Source organism: Ylistrum balloti, unplaced genomic scaffold (genome assembly GCF_031769215.1).
Source record: "Ylistrum balloti isolate Yb309-2 unplaced genomic scaffold, AGI_CSIRO_Ybal_v1 Utg370532, whole genome shotgun sequence".
Classification (NCBI taxonomy): domain Eukaryota; kingdom Metazoa; phylum Mollusca; class Bivalvia; order Pectinida; family Pectinidae; genus Ylistrum; species Ylistrum balloti.
In genome coordinates this window covers 74,572-95,273 of record NW_026782339.1, presented here as the reverse complement: position 1 = coordinate 95,273, position 20,702 = coordinate 74,572, and the positions used below count along the sequence as shown (strand labels likewise).

Genomic DNA, 20,702 nt, shown 5'->3' with positions numbered 1-20,702 from the left:
GATCATTTCTGTACCAAAATTTCAGAAAGTGAGTGTAGATGAGCGATATAAGTCACTTATCACTGATGTTTTCCGGTCTGAATCATGTCTGCATCATTCGCAATTGCAAAGTTCACCGGAAGTGGAGAGTTGTCTCCCCTAATTGAAAATGGCAGCCGCCATGTAAAGTAGTGTGACAAAAATGATCTACGGCGGGAGATGAAGAGAATGATCGTGGACGAATAATTAAGTACATGTCAGTTTGCGTATTTAATATGTATCATACTTAATACACTCCTAGTTATTTTAAAATGGTTTTCACGTGGCTGATGTTAAAATCTTGGTTGAAAAGTCCTGTTTGCCGGTCTTAATTCAAAAGTTTTTGTTTAGCTGGGCTTGATATTTACAACTGGATATGCTTACACCTAGTGTTTTGTTGGGCTATTATTGTGAAAATGAAGTGCTTTTAAAAGCAGCATTTACTTAAGCAATATTATCTTATACAGCGAATGTATAAGCTGGTAAGTCATTTGTGAAAATTACGAAACATACAGTCATATTGTATGTAGCGAATCCCATTGTTTTTTTCGCGACGGTAGAGGAGGCAATACTTTTATTGTCAGTGCTTTGGAGGAATAACTTCATTTCCTTGATCACTGACAAGCAAATAATTTTATCTTTAAGGTGATTCCAGCCTATCACAGTTCTTATGATGAAAGAAATATTGTAAAGTGCTGGCAGTCAGAACTTGGGATACTTTGCTTTTATTGGGTTATTGCTGACCCAGGAGAAAGTACATGTATATGGAGTCTAAAAGTTCAGATGAAATGTATGAGGAGTCTTAACTGTCTTGTGCCTGGCAGAAAACCAGAGTTCCAAGGGAAAATTTACTGAAATAGTATTAATTTGTAACACTGAATATATTAACTAGTTCAAATACTAATATGTTTATGTTGATTGAAAACATCATTGTTAATTTATTCTTTACCCTAATATTCGATGCAAATATGCTGATTGAGGCTGGTTTATGAAGAAATAGGATTATTGGACTGATTGATCTGTATATAAGGTGACCTCATTATCATTCTAGTCAATCGTTTGCTCTTAATTCCAGGTAAAATATAGATAGAGTGATCTATGAAGTAACAACATTAACAGCACAACCAGCCAAGATGACATCCATTGTAAAACTTCAAGCCTTTTCTGGTGCTCACAATGAATCACCACCATGTTATATGTTACAAGTGGATGAGTTCCGATTTCTCCTTGACTGTGGATGGGATGAGGATTTTAATCTGGACTTTATAAAAGAGCTTAAAAGGTATGATAGATAAATATAACATTTTGATACAGGAAAAAATGTAAATGTGTGATCATTTATCAGTAGTTTTGATAACCCACAATATCAATCGTTTAGAAATCAACAGTATAACCATAATTATAGAATATTTTACTCAACATGTCAACATTTGATGTTTCTTATTTCTCTTCAGACACACCCATCAAATTGATGCTGTACTGCTAAGCTATCCTGATCACATCCACTTAGGAGCTCTGCCATATATGGTTGGAAAGGCTGGAATGAATTGTCCTATATATGCTACTATTCCTGTGTATAAGATGGGGCAGATGTTTATGTATGATCTATACCAGGTATGGTAATTGAAATATATCTTAATTGATGGAAGTTATTTCCTATTATTGTTTTCATTACAGTAGTATGCTATTTTATATCACTTATTGAATTAGATGATTTAGACAATCAAAGTACTTATGGTTATTTACTTTTGCAGTCAAATTTATGATAATTTGACCCTGGAGGAGAACACTGGTATCCTGTGTATTCCAATTTAATTTTTTTAAAAATTGACTAGATATTGAACCTGTAGTCACTCCTTCTTTCTTATCTGTCCAATGTATCATCTCATTCCTAGAAAGATCCCCATAGTAATGAATTAAAATGTTTTTCTCCTCCTTATCTTACAAAATTTTCTAGTGGACTAAATAAGACAACCAGATATGGTGAGGTTGTGAGCGGACATATTTTTACTGTTGGTTTTTTTTTTATCTCTTCATGACTCCATATGAATGAATAACTTATTTATAATTTGTATCATTACATTTTTTCGGGTATGCTTTTTGCATAGAATAATGTCAGTCTGATTGTTATTTCAAATGCTTTCTCTTTTAGTCAAGACACAACACAGAAGATTTTGAAATATTCAGTCTGGATGATGTTGATTGTGCTTTTGATAAAATCCACCAGCTTAAGTATTCACAAACTGTACATATGAAAGGTGAGCTATATTTATACAAAAAGTACTGTTATTAATATTTTTTTTTATCTTTCTATATCCCTTCATCCCTTCCATCTGTCCCTTAAAAATTCTTGTGATTGATATTTATGGAGAAGCACTGAATATACAATTATCAAATTTCATATGTAGGCTCCTCTTGGTGCCTAGTTCTGCATAGGTCATCTTGGGATTGACGAAAAAAGATATGACGACCTTCTTAATTTTTTGATAGCCATACTTTTTTTATCACTACTTTCAAAGGAGTGCTGTTTGAAAGAAAAAATGGTTGGATCCTTCTAAAATTTCATCTATATGTTCCCTTTAGTTCATAGTTATGCACTTTTGATTTTGGATTAATTAGAAAAAAATGGTTGACAGTAAGCTGTCTTGGATTTTGACTTTGAAAGTTTGAAATTACTAAAACAGAGCAAAGAATCCTCTGCTGAAGGTCACACCCAGGTGTCAATGGTTGAATTTATAGTTGTATGGAGTGTAATTTTGTCATAAAAATAGAAATACAGTCTAACTTGGTAGTCACATATCCCATTCCAGGTAATCATTATTTTGTGAAGCTGTATATGTTTTACATAGTATCAAATACAACATGATCTACATACGTTATATCTGATAGCATTAACTACTTCTTTTTATATCAATATAGGTAAAGGCCATGGTCTACAGATTACCCCCCTGCCTGCTGGACACATGATCGGTGGCACTATATGGAAAATTGTTAAAGATGGAGAGGAGGAGATTATTTATGCTGCTGACTACAATCACAAAAAAGAGAGGTAAACTTAATCTGATTTCCAGTCTGTAGATCATATTTATTGACCAATAAACCATATCTGATAACAAGCCCACGATATCTGCTGCTGCTTAAAATGATTAACAACAAATACTATTTTACTGTCTCGTAATAAGCCCACCCCTAACTTTGAGGTAATCTGTTGGTCCTTTGATAAATACAGTGTTCATGGTGTTGTAAAGGAAAACTGTGAAATTCTGGTGTTGACGTAATCTAAATATAGATATGAAATTTATTTATTTTACAACAAATGTGAAAAATGTTGCAAGCTTATATTAATCTCTCTTGTTGGCCTGGATAGAAGGGCATGAGGGGTCCTACTGTAGGAGGAAATCAGAGTAAGCAGGGAAAATTCATATGGTCAGGCAGATGTCCTCCAGTGCCTTTTCATGTTCGCTTGGGGAATAACAATTTAACTGTCAGTGAGGAATATGATTAGATTTTGATTGTTATATGTTGTATTTCCAGGCATTTAAATGGATGTGTTCTGGAATCTATATCTAGACCATCCTTGATGATTACAGACGCATTCAATGCTACATATATTCAATCTCGTAGACGTACCAGAGATGAACAGCTCATGAGTAAGTTTTTCTCCTCGATTCAAGCATGAAACATATGGATTCTTTTTTATCATAATAGAATTGATTTGATATCGTCCCATTATGAAAGAAAAACTATAAAGAGATAGAAAACTGATACTGAACATGATATAGTTAGAAATTATTTATTTTGTTTCTCAGAATATTTTATATATTTCTCTGAATGTGCCTTGATATGAAAGGGTTGCATAATAATGTATTTTGTCTGCAGTATCCGGTCTCTTTTAGCACAAAGATGGCCGCGAAAACTGGCTCTGTCCCCTTCGGCTTAGTTATTTTGAATGCAAAATGAGGTCAAGAGATATAAGTGTTACTTTGGCCTTAGAGATACTCTATTTACCTAATAAGACACTACTACACAGGTCACGTCTATGTTCAATTACAAACCTTCAAACTAGTTTTAAAGTGAAAATTACCTTTGTATACAATGTATTGTTTACATAGTGATGTATGACAGCAGAAAATAAAATATTTTTTTCTACTTTTTAAATTTGTCAACCTTGTCAGAGATGATTCATAGCCTTCTAACTTCTTATTTAAACTAGATTTTTTCTAGTTGTGAAATTTGGTGATAGTCAAAAACTGCATTGATTGATTGTAACATAACATATATTATTGTGTTGTGGCATTCTGCACACAGATATACACTTATCAACAACATCTTGGAATCAAACTGATGACCAATATATATAATCGAAAATCTACAGGAAAACAACGAACTTTGTTCATATTTCAGCATATTTTCTCGGTAACAATGAATGTGATACATATTTCAAGGCCAAAGCAAAGTGAATCTTTGTTTGCATAATAATTAACATCGTTTGGTTTTATTTAAGTAAAACAGTTTTATTTGTTCAAGATTTTGTATGTCAATACATTGTGTTAAATTTAGTTAAAATAGAATATTTCAGTTTTAATCAAGGGTACTGTAAAAAAAAACCGGTATAATATGAGAAGTATCTGCCTTTTACACTAGAGTTTACATGTTAGACACGGTCAGTGAAAGTAACTCCTTGATGTACTATTACCATGTGGCCAGTCATCTCATTAAATTTCTCACTGATGCATAAGAAGTTCTTTTGACTGTCTAAAAACAGGTACCAGAACATATTTGAGCAGTGCCATCTGGGTGGTAGTGCTATTTGGAATTTAACAAAAGCAAAAAGCCAAAACAATGCTTATGAAATAAGATATACAGGTAAAATCAATACAAAATTCTCTGATGGTTTCTATTTGTTGTTGGTGATGTCTTGTTTTTCTTTTCAGCAACTATTTTACAAACAATGAGGAATGATGGAAATGTCTTGGTTGCTGTAGATACAGCTGGCAGAATGCTTGAACTCGCACAGTTACTGGTATACTTCAGTTTTCTTTTGATTTTGTTATTTTTCATGATTATTTCATAAATTTCTTTAGAAATGAAATCTAAATGATTGAAATACAAAATTGAAATTCAGAAAGATATTTTGGTCTCTATACAGTGTAAAATTCAGCAGATCTTCCATCTGGTTTTTGTACATATTTAATCGGATATTTGGCATTGTTTCAGGACCAGATGTGGAGGACTTCAGAGTCTGGTCTGTCACCGTACTCCTTGGCACTTCTTAACAATGTCAGCTTCAATGTTGTGGAGTTTGCCAAGTCACAGGTGTGTAGCTAATGCTTGTCCAGTGTACATGGTTCATGTTTCTAACTTTATTCCCAATAAGACCTGTTTCAGTCTTTGATTGTTAGCAGCTTGGAAGTGAAATTTCAAGTGATTTTTGATATTTCAACACAAATACTAAGTACAAATTTCCTTTATTTTTCCACTGACGATGGCCACATAGTGGTTGAAACATGTCAACAAAGTAAATTATGACAAACCTCCTAAGTATTGGAATTCCTTCTATCTTTATGTATATTTCTCAAAGGCTCTTTAAAATAGATTGCCTTTATTTTGCTTGTTTTGCTAGGTTGAATGGATGAGTGACAAGATCATGAGAGCGTTTGAAGAGAACAGGAACAACCCATTCCATTTTAAGCATGTAAAGCTTTGTCATAACCTGGCTGAACTGTCAAGGATTCCAGAACCAAAGGTAGGTGACAATGATATACAGCAAAAGTGTGTCAAACTCCTCGGGAATATTTAAATACCTCAAGAAATACAGGGTTTTCTAGTCATCAGAGTTTGGTCATAGACTGTCAGGTGTTGACCATCAGTGTCCATGAATGACTTACTTAATATCTCTTTGACTAGTCCGATTTATTATTTTGCATTAGTTTTGAATGACTTACAAATTCATTGCCTAGAATTTGAAAAAAAAAGGTGAGAAATTGGTTATTCACAGCACTATTTGTTTACGTCAACAAGTATTAAGCTGTCACAAAGAATGATAGTATATAATGCTTGATTAATGTTTTATTAGTGCATGTAAGTAAAAAGAAGACTTGTTGAGATTTGTAACATTTAATATAGATATAAACTGTGGAACAATCAATACATACAATCATCAAATTAGAAGGAAAACAGAACACGACAAAACTATGTTAAGGCCTACCAATATATAACTGCCATATATCCATCTCTGGTACGTAAACTTGGGAATATCTGTAAAGATGGGACCAGTTACAAGATAAATATACTTAAACATACATAAACATATATTAAATTAATGTGTTTTTAATCTCCTCCAATTAAAAAAATTAATCAACTATAAATTCTAATTTACTTGTACTCTCCTGCTTAGTAGGAACCGTTCAAAACTTGGTTAACACAAATTTCTGTTAGAACAAACATCAGGTTATATAACTGAAAATCAAATTCATTGGAAATGTCTTGACAAATCAGACATATCATGTAGCAGTATGCTGTACTGGTATGTTATATCAATGTTAAATGTTATCAACTTTCCTGCTAGACACCTGTAAAAGCACATCGGAGTCATTAGGGGGAGCCAATACATTGTGTGTGACACAGATATGTGTGACACCTTTTTGATAAATATACAGGGGAATACTAGGTATATGAAACAACTGGGTGAAAAAGAGTTTGGAATAGGTGGTGTTTGAGAAATAATGGTTTGAGGAATCCGAGGTTCAATAACAAGGAATATCAATCAGATTAGGGATTACTCTAGGAATACAGGTTCAAGTAAGTCCGGTTTTACTGCACAACTGTTAGGAATATTTCTGTCATTTCAATCTGAGTGTAACTTTATAAGGTAACAGTAACTTTAGAAGATTACAGTAACTTTAGAATATCACAGTAACTTTAGAAGGTAACAGTGACTTTAGAAGATTACAGTAACTTTAGAATATCACAGTAACTTTAGAAGGTAACAGTAACTTTAGAAGATTACAGTAACTTTAGAATATCACAGTAACTTTAGAAGGTAACAGTGACTTTAGAAGATTACAGTAACTTTTAGTTTGAACCACAACAGTTTGTTGTTTTGCAATGGTATAGTTATTTGATAAGCCATAATATGATCCCTCCCTCCTCTACCCTAAAGCGTAATAGGAACACGAGAAGCTACATTTGTAGTGTGACGAGAAGCTGTATTGATCTTTTGACCTTGATATCATATGGTTTTATGATGTAATACTCTTGTACTTACCGTCACAATGCTGGAATTCAGGTTAAGGACAGGATCAGGTTTTTCATTAAATGAGGTGGGGTGGGGAGGGGGGGGGGGTCTTTTCTTCATTACATTGGGGGGGGGGGGCTTTTTTTAATTAAATGGGGGGGGGGGGGTTTTTTTTCATTACATGGGGGGGGGGGGGGTCTTTTCTTCATTACATGGGGGGGGGGGGGCTTTTTTTCATTTAAATTGATCTTTTTTGTTATCTTTTTGTTTGTTATATTGTGTTATTGTCTTAATGAAACAAGAATTTTGTAATCTTCAATAGTAAAGACATAATTTATTAGATACTACAGGATACTGGTACCAGTAACAAGCTCTATACTGTGTTATAGAAAGTAGAAGCAGGCACTATGGAATATAGATATTTAGCTCTTGACCTTTTACCGTGTTGTTTTTATGGGTCAATATTTCATTTTACTTTTCATTAGCTGGTTCAAATCTACACTTGCTTAACAACTAGGTCTACTATCTATTTTTGTCGCTGTAAGTTCATACACTGCCTAAATACTGGGTTATGAGAACAGATGAAATATTCTTACTTGTGTTCAATAAGGTGTATTTAACCGATGTTGGTAGCTCTAGTATTGTCTGTTGGTGGGTCAACGACTTAGGTAGTAATTGAATATGGACTGTACCATGTGAATTTTAACTAAAGACATTTTGTTGACATTTTCTTTTTAAATGAAATTATTTGATGTAAATATAAATCTGAAAGCTTATGATAAAATGCTTATAAAATTGATGTTGATATTTAGTAAAACATTGACATGAAGGTGACAAATAGACAAGGGTAATCCTCTTTGTAGTGAAAGCCTTTTTATGATCCTATCAGAAAGCTAGCTTATCAGCTATGCTAATGTCAAGGCTACTATGTTCTTTCATGTAGCTGACAGGGTTTGATGAGTAGTAAATATTACACCGAGAGTTGTCCTTCTTCGTCAGTCTGTGAAGGTTGTAATAGTGAAAAAAGAACACTTGTACATGAGAAATTTTGTTGTTACTTTCTACAGCTGTTCTGTAGCAGTACTACTCATTTGAAATATCTAGCTTGTAAATAGTCCTAGATTGTTAACATATAGAGAAGAAAATTAGAAACTGGATGTGTCGTTTAATAGTGTGCCTTGATAATTCCTGATGATATAGGATGTAGTTTGGACAGTGAGTCAGCTTATGAGAGAGACTGATTCCTTGTTACTTATCAACACAATAATAGCAACAGTTTATGTTATAATAGGCTCATTAAGTGTCAGTTCATCAATAGGTAAAGTTAGGTTGTAGATTACTAACATTGATATTGTTAATTGTTTGGGATGGGTGTTAGCAATTAACATTTGAGAATTTATAAACAGTACTGGCATAATACAAAGTATTGATAGTTGTATTTTGTGTATCATTTAGTATTGCATGCGTATATTTATGTTGATGTGTAAAGTCTCACAGCTCATAAATATGTGTAGTTTCGTTAAGTTACATACTTCAATAATAATGATATAAAAAAGAAAGTACAAAGGTGTTTTGTTCTTGTCTTGTATACGTATTACATTAAATGAAACATAACAGAATTTTCTAAAAGTTACATACTTCATAAAACAAAGCATTGTAATCAAAATTTATATTTTACCATTGTATTTAACATGATATTAATTTTCATGCATTAAATTAAAATGTTGAACTGGCAAATGCTTATCTAAAATTACGACTATTTTTTCTAATCCATAGCCTTTACATTTCTTGAAAAAATGTTCAGTTAAAATTAATTTCTTTTTATTAAATCACAAATAAATGTTTTCTGTATCACATCTCTTACATTCACAGTTTACAATTGTGGTTATTGTGTAGATAAGGTACATGTTTTTGATCACAGCTGAACCTGTCTTGTCCTTAAAACTGTATATTATGACCTGAAGTAATGATGATGAAAGTTGTAGAAAATAGAGAAGACGTCATTGCTAATGATGTTGAGGTTTATTGCTTTAACGATGAAATCTAGCTATTGGTAAATAAGAGACCATATTTTGTTGAGACTTGCACCTGTGACCTGGGCTTGGAATGACCAATAACTGCCTTACAGACAGCTAGTGGCTAAAAGATGGACATACGTCTCTCAACAATAGCCTTAACTGTCTGTGCCTTCAGCAATTTCTGATTTGTTTTGACAGATAAATGCAACAATTTATTCAGAGCTGTAGTCTGTCTGTGAAGTTAATGATTTGACAAGTTTTTCGGTCATTGATCAACTGTCGACGGACCAGAGTTTCCCATCAAAGCATTAGACTATTTCTCAATACTGTTGCTCTATTTGGTCCATGTGGTCATTTTTAATTTGGCGATAAGCCCATGTCTCTTAATAAGCTCATCCATTTTTTGGTGATCAGTAACATTACAGCAAAATACCAAAGAAATATCCTAACATTGAGTCAATGTGTTGGCCACCTGGCCTTATTGTAGAACAGAAGCATTGTTAGCGACATCAACATATTCTTAGATATGTTTGCTTTAGCTAGAAGCTTTAAGTATTTATATAAGGAATGCTAGATTGATATATAATGTTGTACTCTTTTAGGTCACCTATGACAAAATCTGGAGTTGTGTGTTGTACGTCATGATGCGTCATAAACTTCTAACATTTTCAACTTCTGCAAAAACTCCTGAACCGATTTCAGTGAAATTTTACAGAAACCTTCTATGGCTAAAGGCGCACCAAAATTGTAAATTATGTGGTCCCCAACCACCAAGGGCCTAAGGGACAGGGCCAACAAGGGTAAAATTGATTGAAATTTCAATACTCTCCTTTTCAAATCCCAGGTATGGTAGAATCAAGTACTGTTCATAGATGGAAAAGCCTTCAGATATTTTACCAACATTGTAAATTTCATGAAGCCAGGTTATCGCATTTCCCCAAGGAGAGGAGGGTAAAGTTTACTATATTTTGTATAGGAAAATTACATTTCATAACATTAATTGTTTATTTTCTATGGGAAATACATTTGAAGTTCAAACCTGGTTAGGATTATTAGTTTAAGATGACAGTTTAATGAGATGCACATATTGACCTCAGCTGACTCTCGGGTGGTTGGGCAGGACCAAAAACTGGTCAAATTGACAGAAATTCCAAAAATCTTTTTCTCAAATCCCAGGTTTGGTAGAATAAAGTACTCTTTATGGATGGAACAGTCTTCAGATGTTTTACCAATATTGTAAATTTCCCCAAGGGAGGGGGTAAAATAAACTATATTTCATATACAGTTTTGAGCATAGTTTATTTTCTTACGGTAATAGATCAAACCTGGTCAGAATTTCTATTTTAATAGTATAAGCTGACTGTTTGATGAGATGCACATGTTGACCTTGACTGACCCCCAGGGGCTGATGGGCAGGGCCAATAGTCGGTCAAATTGACTGAAATTTCAAAGATGTTCTACTGTTCCTGGATGGGAGATTTTATATAGGAAAATTCAAATCTTGAGTGTAATTTCTCTTAGTTCAAACTTGGTTAGATGCCTTAGCAAAGGACAGCAGTTAATGTATACACAATTTACATTTGCATTATGTGAACAATATAGTTTAAGTTATAGGTATATGACTTTTTTTAACAAAAAAAATTCTGTGACATGTTACAAGAACCATGGTGATTCAGGTGACTGTTAAGGCCCATGGACCTCTTGCTGTTGAAAAAATTTTGAAGTCAAATTCCATGAAATCCTTTCGACTCAAAGTCACTGATGGGAGATAACTCATAAAATGTGTTCAAAGATTACCCATCAATATTATGGGACAACTAAGGATGGGTGTTGCACATAGTGCAAATCCGGGTTAAAGTTTGGTGAATATCGGGCAGACAGCTGGGCGGGGAAAAGGGGTACCAGTTTTGTAGAATTAACTCCTCCTAGAGTTTTTGACGTTGAAGCTTGAAACTTTGTAGGATGTTTATATATATGTTGAAGATGTGCACCTATTAATTTAGGATTAATTCCAGACATTTTTCTTGATTTTCCGGGCTTTGGAACTTAGTCATTTTTAGCAGTCTGGCGTGGAAAATCCAAGATGGCAGCCTTTGCCTCTCATTGGTCCAAATGTTGTTTTGACATATAACATTGCACTCATTTTGCAATACGGCCAATTGTGGCTTTGCCCCATTTTTGAAAATTTGAAATTGCTATTGCAATGTATCACAATTTATTGTATCTTAGTATGATAGAGAACACTAACTTGATATAATGCTGTGATGCACTGAAAACTACATAGTTTTGAAGTTAAATACTACCAAGTTATGAACACTTATACAAGTTGAATATGGATTACAGTCCAATTTCTCTGTATAATTATCAAATCCAATGTTCTGTGGTTAAATCCTCCAAAAAGTTTTAGAAAAGTTGCCAAAATATGATATATTTTTTATGAATTATATTGTGACATATTGTCACTAGACAAATATTGTGATATATTGTCACTAGACAAATATTGTGACAAATTGTCATTAGAAAAGTATTATGATATATTGTCACTAGACAGATACTGTGATATATTGTAACTAGACAATTATTGTGATATATTGTCACTAGACAAATATCTGCTGGAGATATTAGTGAAGGTCATAAGTCTGTGTTATATCTACTGGGTATGTAAGTGAAGGTCATTAGTCTGTGTTATATCTACTTGGGATGTAAGTGAAGGTCATTAGTCTGTGTTATATCTACTGGGGATGTAAGTGAAGGTCATTAGTCTGTGTTATATCTACTGGGGATGTAAGTGAAGGGCATTAGTCTGTGTTATATCTACTTGGGATGTAAGTGAAGGTCATTAGTCTGTGTTATATCTACTGGGGATGTAAATGAAGGTCATTAGTCTGTGTTGATATCTACTGGGGATGTAAGTGAAGGTCATTAGTCTGTGTTATATCTACTGGGGATGTAAGTGAAGGTCATTAGTCTGTGTTGATATCTACTGGGGATGTAAGTGAAGGGCTGTGTTATATCTACTGGGGATTAGTCTGTCTGTTTGATATCTACTTGGGATGTAAGTGAAGGTCATTAGTCTGTGTTATATCTACTGGGGATGTAAGTGAAGGTCATTAGTCTGTGTTATATCTACTGGGGATGTAAGTGAAGGTCATTAGTCTGTGTTGATATCTGTGTTATATCTATAGTCTGTGTTGATATCTACTTAGGATGTAAGTGAAGGTCATTAGTCTGTGTTATATCTACTGGGGATGTAAGTGAAGGTCATTAGTCTGTGTTATATCTACTGGGGATGTAAGTGAAGGTCATTAGTCTGTGTTGATATCTACTGGGGATGTAAGTGAAGGTCATTAGTCTGTGTTGATATCTACTGGGGATGTAAGTGAAGGTCATTAGTCTGTGTTGATATCTACTGGGGATGTAAGTGAAGGTCATTAGTCTGTGTTATATCTACTGGGGATGTAAGTGAAGGTCATTAGTCTGTGTTATATCTACTGGGGATGTAAGTGAAGGTCATTAGTCTGTGTTATATCTACTGGGGATGTAAGTGAAGGTCATTAGTCTGTGTTGATATCTACTGGGGATGTAAGTGAAGGTCGTTAGTCTGTGTTATATCTACTGGGGATGTAAGTGAAGGTCGTTAGTCTGTGTTGATATCTACTGGGGATGTTAGTGAAGGTCGTTAGTCTGTGTTGATATCTACTGGGGATGTAAGTGAAGGTCATTAGTCTGTGTTGATATCTACTGGGGATGTAAGTGAAGGTCATTAGTCTGTGTTGATATCTACTGGGGATGTAAGTGAAGGTCATTAGTCTGTGTTGATATCTACTGGGGATGTAAGTGAAGGTCATTAGTCTGTGTTGATATCTACTGGGGATGTAAGTGAAGGTCATTAGTCTGTGTTGATATCTACTGGGGATGTAAGTGAAGGTCATTAGTCTGTGTTGATATCTACTGGGGATGTAAGTGAAGGTCATTAGTCTGTGTTGATATCTACTGGGATGTAAGTGAAGGTCATTAGTCTGTGTTGGGGGATGTAAGTGAAGGTCATTAGTCTGTGTTGATATCTACTGGGGATGTAAGTGAAGGTCATTAGTCTGTGTTGATATCTACTGGGGATGTAAGTGAAGGTCATTAGTCTGTGTTGATATCTACTGGGGATGTAAGTGAAGGTCATTAGTCTGTGTTGATATCTACTGGGGATGTAAGTGAAGGTCATTAGTCTGTGTTGATATCTACTGGGGATGTAAGTGAAGGTCATTAGTCTGTGTTGATATCTACTGGGGATGTAAGTGAAGGTCATTAGTCTGTGTTGATATCTACTGGGGATGTAAGTGAAGGTCATTAGTCTGTGTTGATATCTACTGGGGATGTAAGTGAAGGTCATTAGTCTGTGTTGATATCTACTGGGGATGTAAGTGAAGGTCATTAGTCTGTGTTGATATCTACTGGGGATGTAAGTGAAGGTCATTAGTCTGTGTTGATATCTACTTGGGATGTAAGTGAAGGTCATTAGTCTGTGTTGATATCTACTTGGGATGTAAGTGAAGGTCATTAGTCTGTGTTGATATCTACTGGGGATGTAAGTGAAGGTCATTAGTCTGTGTTGATATCTACTGGGGATGTAAGTGAAGGTCATTAGTCTGTGTTGATATCTACTGGGGATGTAAGTGAAGGTCATTAGTCTGTGTTGATATCTACTGGGGATGTAAGTGAAGGTCATTAGTCTGTGTTGATATCTACTGGGGATGTAAGTGAAGGTCATTAGTCTGTGTTGATATCTACTGGGGATGTAAGTGAAGGTCATTAGTCTGTGTTGATATCTACTGGGGATGTAAGTGAAGGTCATTAGTCTGTGTTGATATCTACTTGGGATGTAAGTGAAGGTCATTAGTCTGTGTTGATATCTACTTGGGATGTAAGTGAAGGTCATTAGTCTGTGTTGATATCTACTGTGGATGTAAGTGAAGGTCATTAGTCTGTGTTGATATCTACTTGGGATGTAAGTGAAGGTCATTAGTCTGTGTTGATATCTACTGGGGATGTAAGTGAAGGTCATTAGTCTGTGTTGATATCTACTGGGGATGTAAGTGAAGGTCATTAGTCTGTGTTGATATCTACTGGGGATGTAAGTGAAGGTCATTAGTCTGTGTTGATATCTACTGGGGATGTAAGTGAAGGTCATTAGTCTGTGTTGATATCTACTGGGGATGTAAGTGAAGGTCATTATGTATATCTACTGGGGATGTAAGTGAAGGTCATTAGTCTGTGTTGATATCTACTGGGGATGTAAGTGAAGGTCATTAGTCTGTGTTGATATCTACTGGGATGTAAGTGAAGGTCATTAGTCTGTGTTGATATCTACTGGGGATGTAAGTGAAGGTCATTAGTCTGTGTTGATATCTACTGGGGATGTAAGTGAAGGTCATTAGTCTGTGTTGATATCTACTGGGGATGTAAGTGAAGGTCATTAGTCTGTGTTGATATCTACTGGGGATGTAAGTGAAGGTCATTAGTCTGTGTTGATATCTACTGGGTATGTAAGTGAAGGTCATTAGTCTGTGTTGATATCTACTGGGGATGTAAGTGAAGGTCATTAGTCTGTGTTGATATCTACTGGGGATGTAAGTGAAGGTCATTAGTCTGTGTTGATATCTACTGGGGATGTAAGTGAAGGGCATTAGTCTGTGTTATATCTACTGGGGATGTAAGTGAAGGTCGTTAGTCTGTGTTATATCTACTGGGGATGTAAGTGAAGGTCATTAGTCTGTGTTGATATCTACTTTGGATGTAAGTGAAGGTCGTTAGTCTGTGTTATATCTACTGGGGATGTAAGTGAAGGTCGTTAGTCTGTGTTGATATCTACTGGGGATGTAAGTGAAGGTCATTAGTCTGTGTTGATATCTACTTGGGATGTAAGTGAAGGTCATTAGTCTGTGTTGATATCTACTGGGGATGTAAGTGAAGGTCATTAGTCTGTGTTGATATCTACTGGGGATGTAAGTGAAGGTCATTAGTCTGTGTTGATATCTACTTGGGATGTTAGTGAAGGTCGTTAGTCTGTGTTGATATCTACTGGGGATGTAAGTGAAGGTCATTAGTCTGTGTTGATATCTACTGGGGATGTAAGTGAAGGTCATTAGTCTGTGTTGATATCTACTTGGGATGTAAGTGAAGGTCATTAGTCTGTGTTATATCTACTGGGGATGTAAGTGAAGGTCGTTAGTCTGTGTTATATCTACTGGGGATGTAAGTGAAGGTCATTAGTCTGTGTTATATCTACTGGGGATGTAAGTGAAGGTCGTTAGTCTGTGTTATATCTACTGGGGATGTAAGTGAAGGTCATTAGTCTGTGTTATATCTACTGGGGATGTAAATGAAGGTCATTAGTCTGTGTTGATATCTACTTGGGATGTATGTGAAGGGCATTAGTCTGTGTTGATATCTACTGGGAATGCATTTGATTTACTACCTATATAAAGCTTGCCTGTGCTTTTACATTCAGGATGAAGTTTGTTGAGGTCTGATGTGACATATGTCCACCTCCTAAGTAAACTTTACGGTAATCTGTAGTATCTGGCGGCACTGATGCAGTGACAAGTATAGGCTTCACATTAATGTAGGTTGTTGTATATTTTCACATTAATGTGCTCGACTATCGGTCGGTGTATCTAAGAAGACAGTTACAACACAAGTCAGTATCTGTGTTGACGTAGCTTTACATTCTGACATCTTTTGACCTTTACTGTGATTTTACAGAAGTAGTAGTTGTGTGTGTATGTGGATAGAAAAGGCATTATATGCATGTCCTGAAACACATTACACATGGTATGAGGTGTTACTCTAGAGATGTGACACTTTCACTGAACATAAAGTGAAAAAAGAGAACATGTGTTTCTCAACGTCAAAGTGTATGGTTTTAATATACAATTCAGACATCATTTCTGGAGTAAAAAGTTTTTTTAATTTACAAAGTATTGGAGATAATCATTATAAGTGATTCAATATCAGTATGTTTGACAAGAGAATTAGCTGGAGCGGCTCATTGGACAGATGGATACAACTGTACACAATCACAAGATGAAAATTAAACTGTTCTGAATGATTTAAAAGAATGTCATTTCAGACTTCCAAACTGCTACAAAATTGTAGTTTTCTGTAACTTTAACAAAACAGAGTTTAGGAATCACTGACCAATCATTCTCAATGTGATTATAAACTTTGAAAAACATGATGCATTTGTTATATGTTCCTTTGTCACTTGAGAATTTTAGATGAATAATTTTTGAAATGATGGAATAGTCCTTAGTACAGACTGTAGTATAAACTTGTAGGAAGTAGTTGTAATGATATCTTAGTGATATAAATTATTAATTGGAGTATTATTTAGTAATAAGGATACATATCATTGTAATAAAACCAAAAACAAATATGGTGACATATCGTATGCTTATAATGCTGTAGTTAACTTGTCCTGAACAACACATGTCTTAGATGCCTCAGCATATGTATTTGTATAGCCATTGTGACGCACTTGTTTTATTTTCTTTCCGAGCATGATGCCAAATTCTTTTCTGAAGTTGTCATTGAGCCATCCATACAGAAAAGGATTGATGCATGCTGAGCTCATGGCTATGATTTTTAGTAATAAGTCAATAAGTCTGAAGTAGGGTCCATACACAGCTTTGTGATTTAGGGTGATTATCAAGGCAAAGATATTCCAGGGCAACCAGGAAACTGCGAAAAGAACCACAATTGAGATCAGTATTCTGTTTGTCCGATTATTCCGTCTCGTTTCTGATCTTTTGAGTGGACGTTGTCGTAACACAAGATGAATTTTAAAGTACAAAACAGCTGTCAATCCAAATGGTAACAAAACTTGGAAAATAAATATAGAAAAAGTGTACGTCAGAGCACCATACCGTGGCCACTTCTCATAGCAGAAGACCTTGTGTAGATTGAATAACGGTACATTTATAACGTCATACTGTGTGTGGATCATGACGGGGGTGGCAAGTCCAAAAGTGATGAACACTATCACAGCTATAATTAGGATGGCCATCTCCTTGGTGATTCGCTTCCTGAAGGGAAACACAATCAAAATGTACCGATCAACTGCGATCATCATCATACAGGTTGCAGAATAAAATATAGGAACTCCGAAAGTAGGCATGATGATTCGGCACAAAACCTCACCGAATGCCCAGAAGTCTGTAAGCTGGTAGTGGAGCTGGAATGGTAGATTAAACACACACAAAACGATGTCGGACACAGCGAGTGAGGCGATGAAAATGTTGGTGACTTTGTGAAGATGAGGGTGTCTCACTATCACTATAACAACCAGAAGATTCTCTATGAACCCGAGAATGATGACGATTGAATAGATGGTGATAATGAAAATACGTAAAGGTTCACTTGTGAGCAGAAGGTCCTGCTCAATTTGTCCGGTCTCATTCTGTTGTGACATCTGAAGCTGCAGAAGCAGATCATCGGTAAAATTTAGCATGTCGTATGTTATCCACAGGGACTCGTCTGCCATGCCTCGTAGTGCTTACTCTGTGCGTCTTGCTACCAGGTGATCTGGTGAAGATCTTCTGGTGTGAAGATGCATGTTGAAGTGTTGGTTTTATTTATTGGTGCTGTGCCTCTAGGTTTTACCAAACTGTTGTCTCCAAGGCTACTGACCTGAAAATACATACAGGTTAACAGTTAATAATGGTTACAAGGCTGTGTTCAATAAACATTTCTCACCAAAACAAATGTAGGTGTAATGTTGATAGCAGTTTACTAATATGAGTAGACTATATAAGTCAGTATCTGGAACGAGTGGTACTTTATACTGGGATACATTCAACCTTTTGTAGACTATATAAGTCAGTATCTGGAACAAGTCGTACTTTATCCTGGGATATATTCAACCTTTACCATTATACACAAATTTGCCTCATGTTCATTTCTTCCTTTCAGTATTATATGTTTACTTCCATCTTAAATTCGCCATCCGTGGTCATTGATGAAAAGGGCAAAAATTATGTCGGGTCAAAATTTCACAGTAAACAATATCCAGTTGTCAGGTTTAACTCGACTGTCAACCATACTCCTGCTGATTAGTATCATTTATACTTGAATTAGTGTCCTGTTTCCAGTGTTATGTACAGTGACAGAAATGGTGTTAGAGTCGTCCATCATTCTAAAGCCGATACTCTATATAGGTTTGGACCCCATAACTTTGACACTTTGACTGACAGAAAGTGACGAATATTTTATGTCCGGAGCTGAAACCACAACAATCAGCTAGTAATACATTAAAACATCCATCAATTAACACTTCCATATAGTCTCTATTAATGCTGCTTTACTTGCCCTCCTTATTAATATCATATTTTCTTTGCTTGATAAAGATCAACATTGGTGGTCGGTGACAAAGCATCACACATTTTATCTCAGTGCTTTTCACTTCCAGCTGGGGTTTAAATCAGTCCTGCCAGATATCACAAGGAATACCTATATATGATCCTTCAGGCTCCGAGATGTACCAGTGAAAACTGAGCGTTATTGTCGCAAGAGGCATAAAAACTAGCCACCATTTACTTAACTGTAGCCCAGTGGAGTACCATAACATAGCTGTTTATTGCTCAAGCTGTACCTAACAGTGTTGAAGGTGTTACCATCACATCGGAGAGGAATTCTACAGCTTTATTATCGCCTTTAAAACAATTGCTACCCATTTCTATGTAAAACTGATAAAACCATTCCGTTACATTGTATTACATTAAAATTACTGTGGAATACTGCCTGTCGTCTTGTAACCCAACAAGCTTCTTTGTATTCTGTAAAGTGTTTCATTGATTGTGGTGTTAGAAGTAAACTTCTTAATGAAGCAGATGCATAAATAAATTTAGAAGACAAGATAATACATTCCATGGTTGTAGGCATAAGATTGAACACTTCTGAAATTGTAGAAAACAATTTAACAAAAAAGTTTCTAAATAAATTGCATAGAGAAACTATCATTTGTTTATCTGAAACTTATACAAAACAATTGGATCTTAACAACAAGCAACATGTCTTTGTAATTCTTGTACATGGGAAATCCTGTTTGTTTTATGTCTTCTCAGTCTGTAGACTTGGGTACAAAGTCCCCTGAGGTAGGTGTATGTAGACCAACTTGTTGAACTTAATCATATCCTTTTATTCTTTCAAATCACCTCGGGAAAAATGTTACGATTTACTCCCAATCAAGCATGAAATAATTTGATGCTATTTCCTTACTGTCCTTGGCATTGTAGGAAAACTAATGGAAAAAAATCAGTCCGATTTTCATCTGTTTCCAAGGTTATGTTTTATACTGGTTGTAGCATGAACAATGGACTGTCACATGTGTCAGGATTGAAACGGAGACTAAATTGATCAATTCTGAGCTAAGACAGGAAACTTTGGACTGAACATCAAAAGCAATTTGAGGATTTCATAAGGCAGAAATTGATTTAGAGGCAGATAATATTTTTTCCTTTGAATTTTGTATTTTATTGCCTGTCTTTTGTGTAATTTGATAAAATAATATAATTTTTTTATATAACTCATGATGTCATTGCATTTAAATCCAAACATAAGTTAAGGAAATAACAGCCTTAATATTCTATACTAATTGATATGTTTTATATTGTGTGAAACACTTATCAGAAAATGGCAAGAAATGATAGCATGACATTACTCAAAATGCTTAAAAACTTTTTGAGTATTTAAATAATTTTTCATGCTGTTTCATCAGTTTATCATTTTTTTTAGTATAAACGATCATCCTTAAAGCTGATGCAGCGGTTGTTGAGAACAAATCACTCCTCAGTGAGACTTTTGGTGGAGCTTTATTTGATTGTCGAATATAATGATGTTTTACACCATGGTTTTACTGCAGAAATCTATAGAGAAATCGAATTGTTAGGATATCTTGGTTCTGTTCTGTGTTCATTGTTATTTTTTTCCTGTTGGGAAACTTTCAATGGAAAACCTAAGCTACACTGTCAGTGTTCTTGTACTAAAAATCAACTTTAAAAAAATATATATCCCTGAATAAATTCTTTCAAAAGTACAAAAGAAATTTCTAACTATTGATAATCAATTAAATAAACTTTTTAACAGGTCTATTGAAAGTTAAATCTCAGAGTGATTAAAACAAGTTTTTGGAACGTATCAATTGGATTATTTTTATGCTGAATTGGCAGAAGTGACAATCCCTACCTTCATTACTGGAGATTTCTACGCTTGAGGCAGCTCTGAATTATTGAAAATACAGCTATTGTGATACCAGGAAAACACAATCATATGATTGTATCTACTATGTGAAAAGTATTGGTAATCGCAAAAAAGGCTGATCCAGCTACGGACACTAATCAGTCTAGGTTTAAATCTATGAAGACAACGTATTGATAGAA

At 34.9% G+C, this 20,702-nt stretch overlaps 2 protein-coding genes across 3 annotated transcripts; one reads left to right on the top strand and one right to left on the bottom strand.

The window, feature by feature from the left end:
- Positions 1-165: 165 nt before the first annotated feature.
- On the top strand, positions 166-18,798 carry LOC132555967 (cleavage and polyadenylation specificity factor subunit 2-like). Of its 2 annotated transcripts, none has more exons than XM_060220354.1 (10): positions 166-229; positions 1,094-1,300; positions 1,473-1,632; positions 2,171-2,276; positions 2,938-3,067; positions 3,553-3,668; positions 4,953-5,041; positions 5,236-5,334; positions 5,642-5,764; positions 18,734-18,798. In XM_060220354.1, exons 2-10 carry the CDS (start codon positions 1,152-1,154, stop codon positions 18,782-18,784), a joined length of 1,023 nt encoding a protein of 340 aa, XP_060076337.1. In that variant the 5' UTR covers positions 166-229; positions 1,094-1,151; the 3' UTR covers positions 18,785-18,798. The 2 variants fall into 2 exon arrangements, with proteins under 2 accessions (XP_060076337.1, XP_060076336.1); XM_060220353.1 differs by having other exon boundaries at positions 181-235.
- Positions 16,212-17,951, bottom strand: LOC132555959 (neuropeptide Y receptor type 6-like). The gene has a single exon (XM_060220344.1). The coding sequence runs from the start codon at positions 17,807-17,809 to the stop codon at positions 16,721-16,723; it is 1,089 nt and encodes a 362-aa protein (XP_060076327.1). The 5' UTR covers positions 17,810-17,951; the 3' UTR covers positions 16,212-16,720.
- Positions 18,799-20,702: the final 1,904 nt, after the last annotated feature.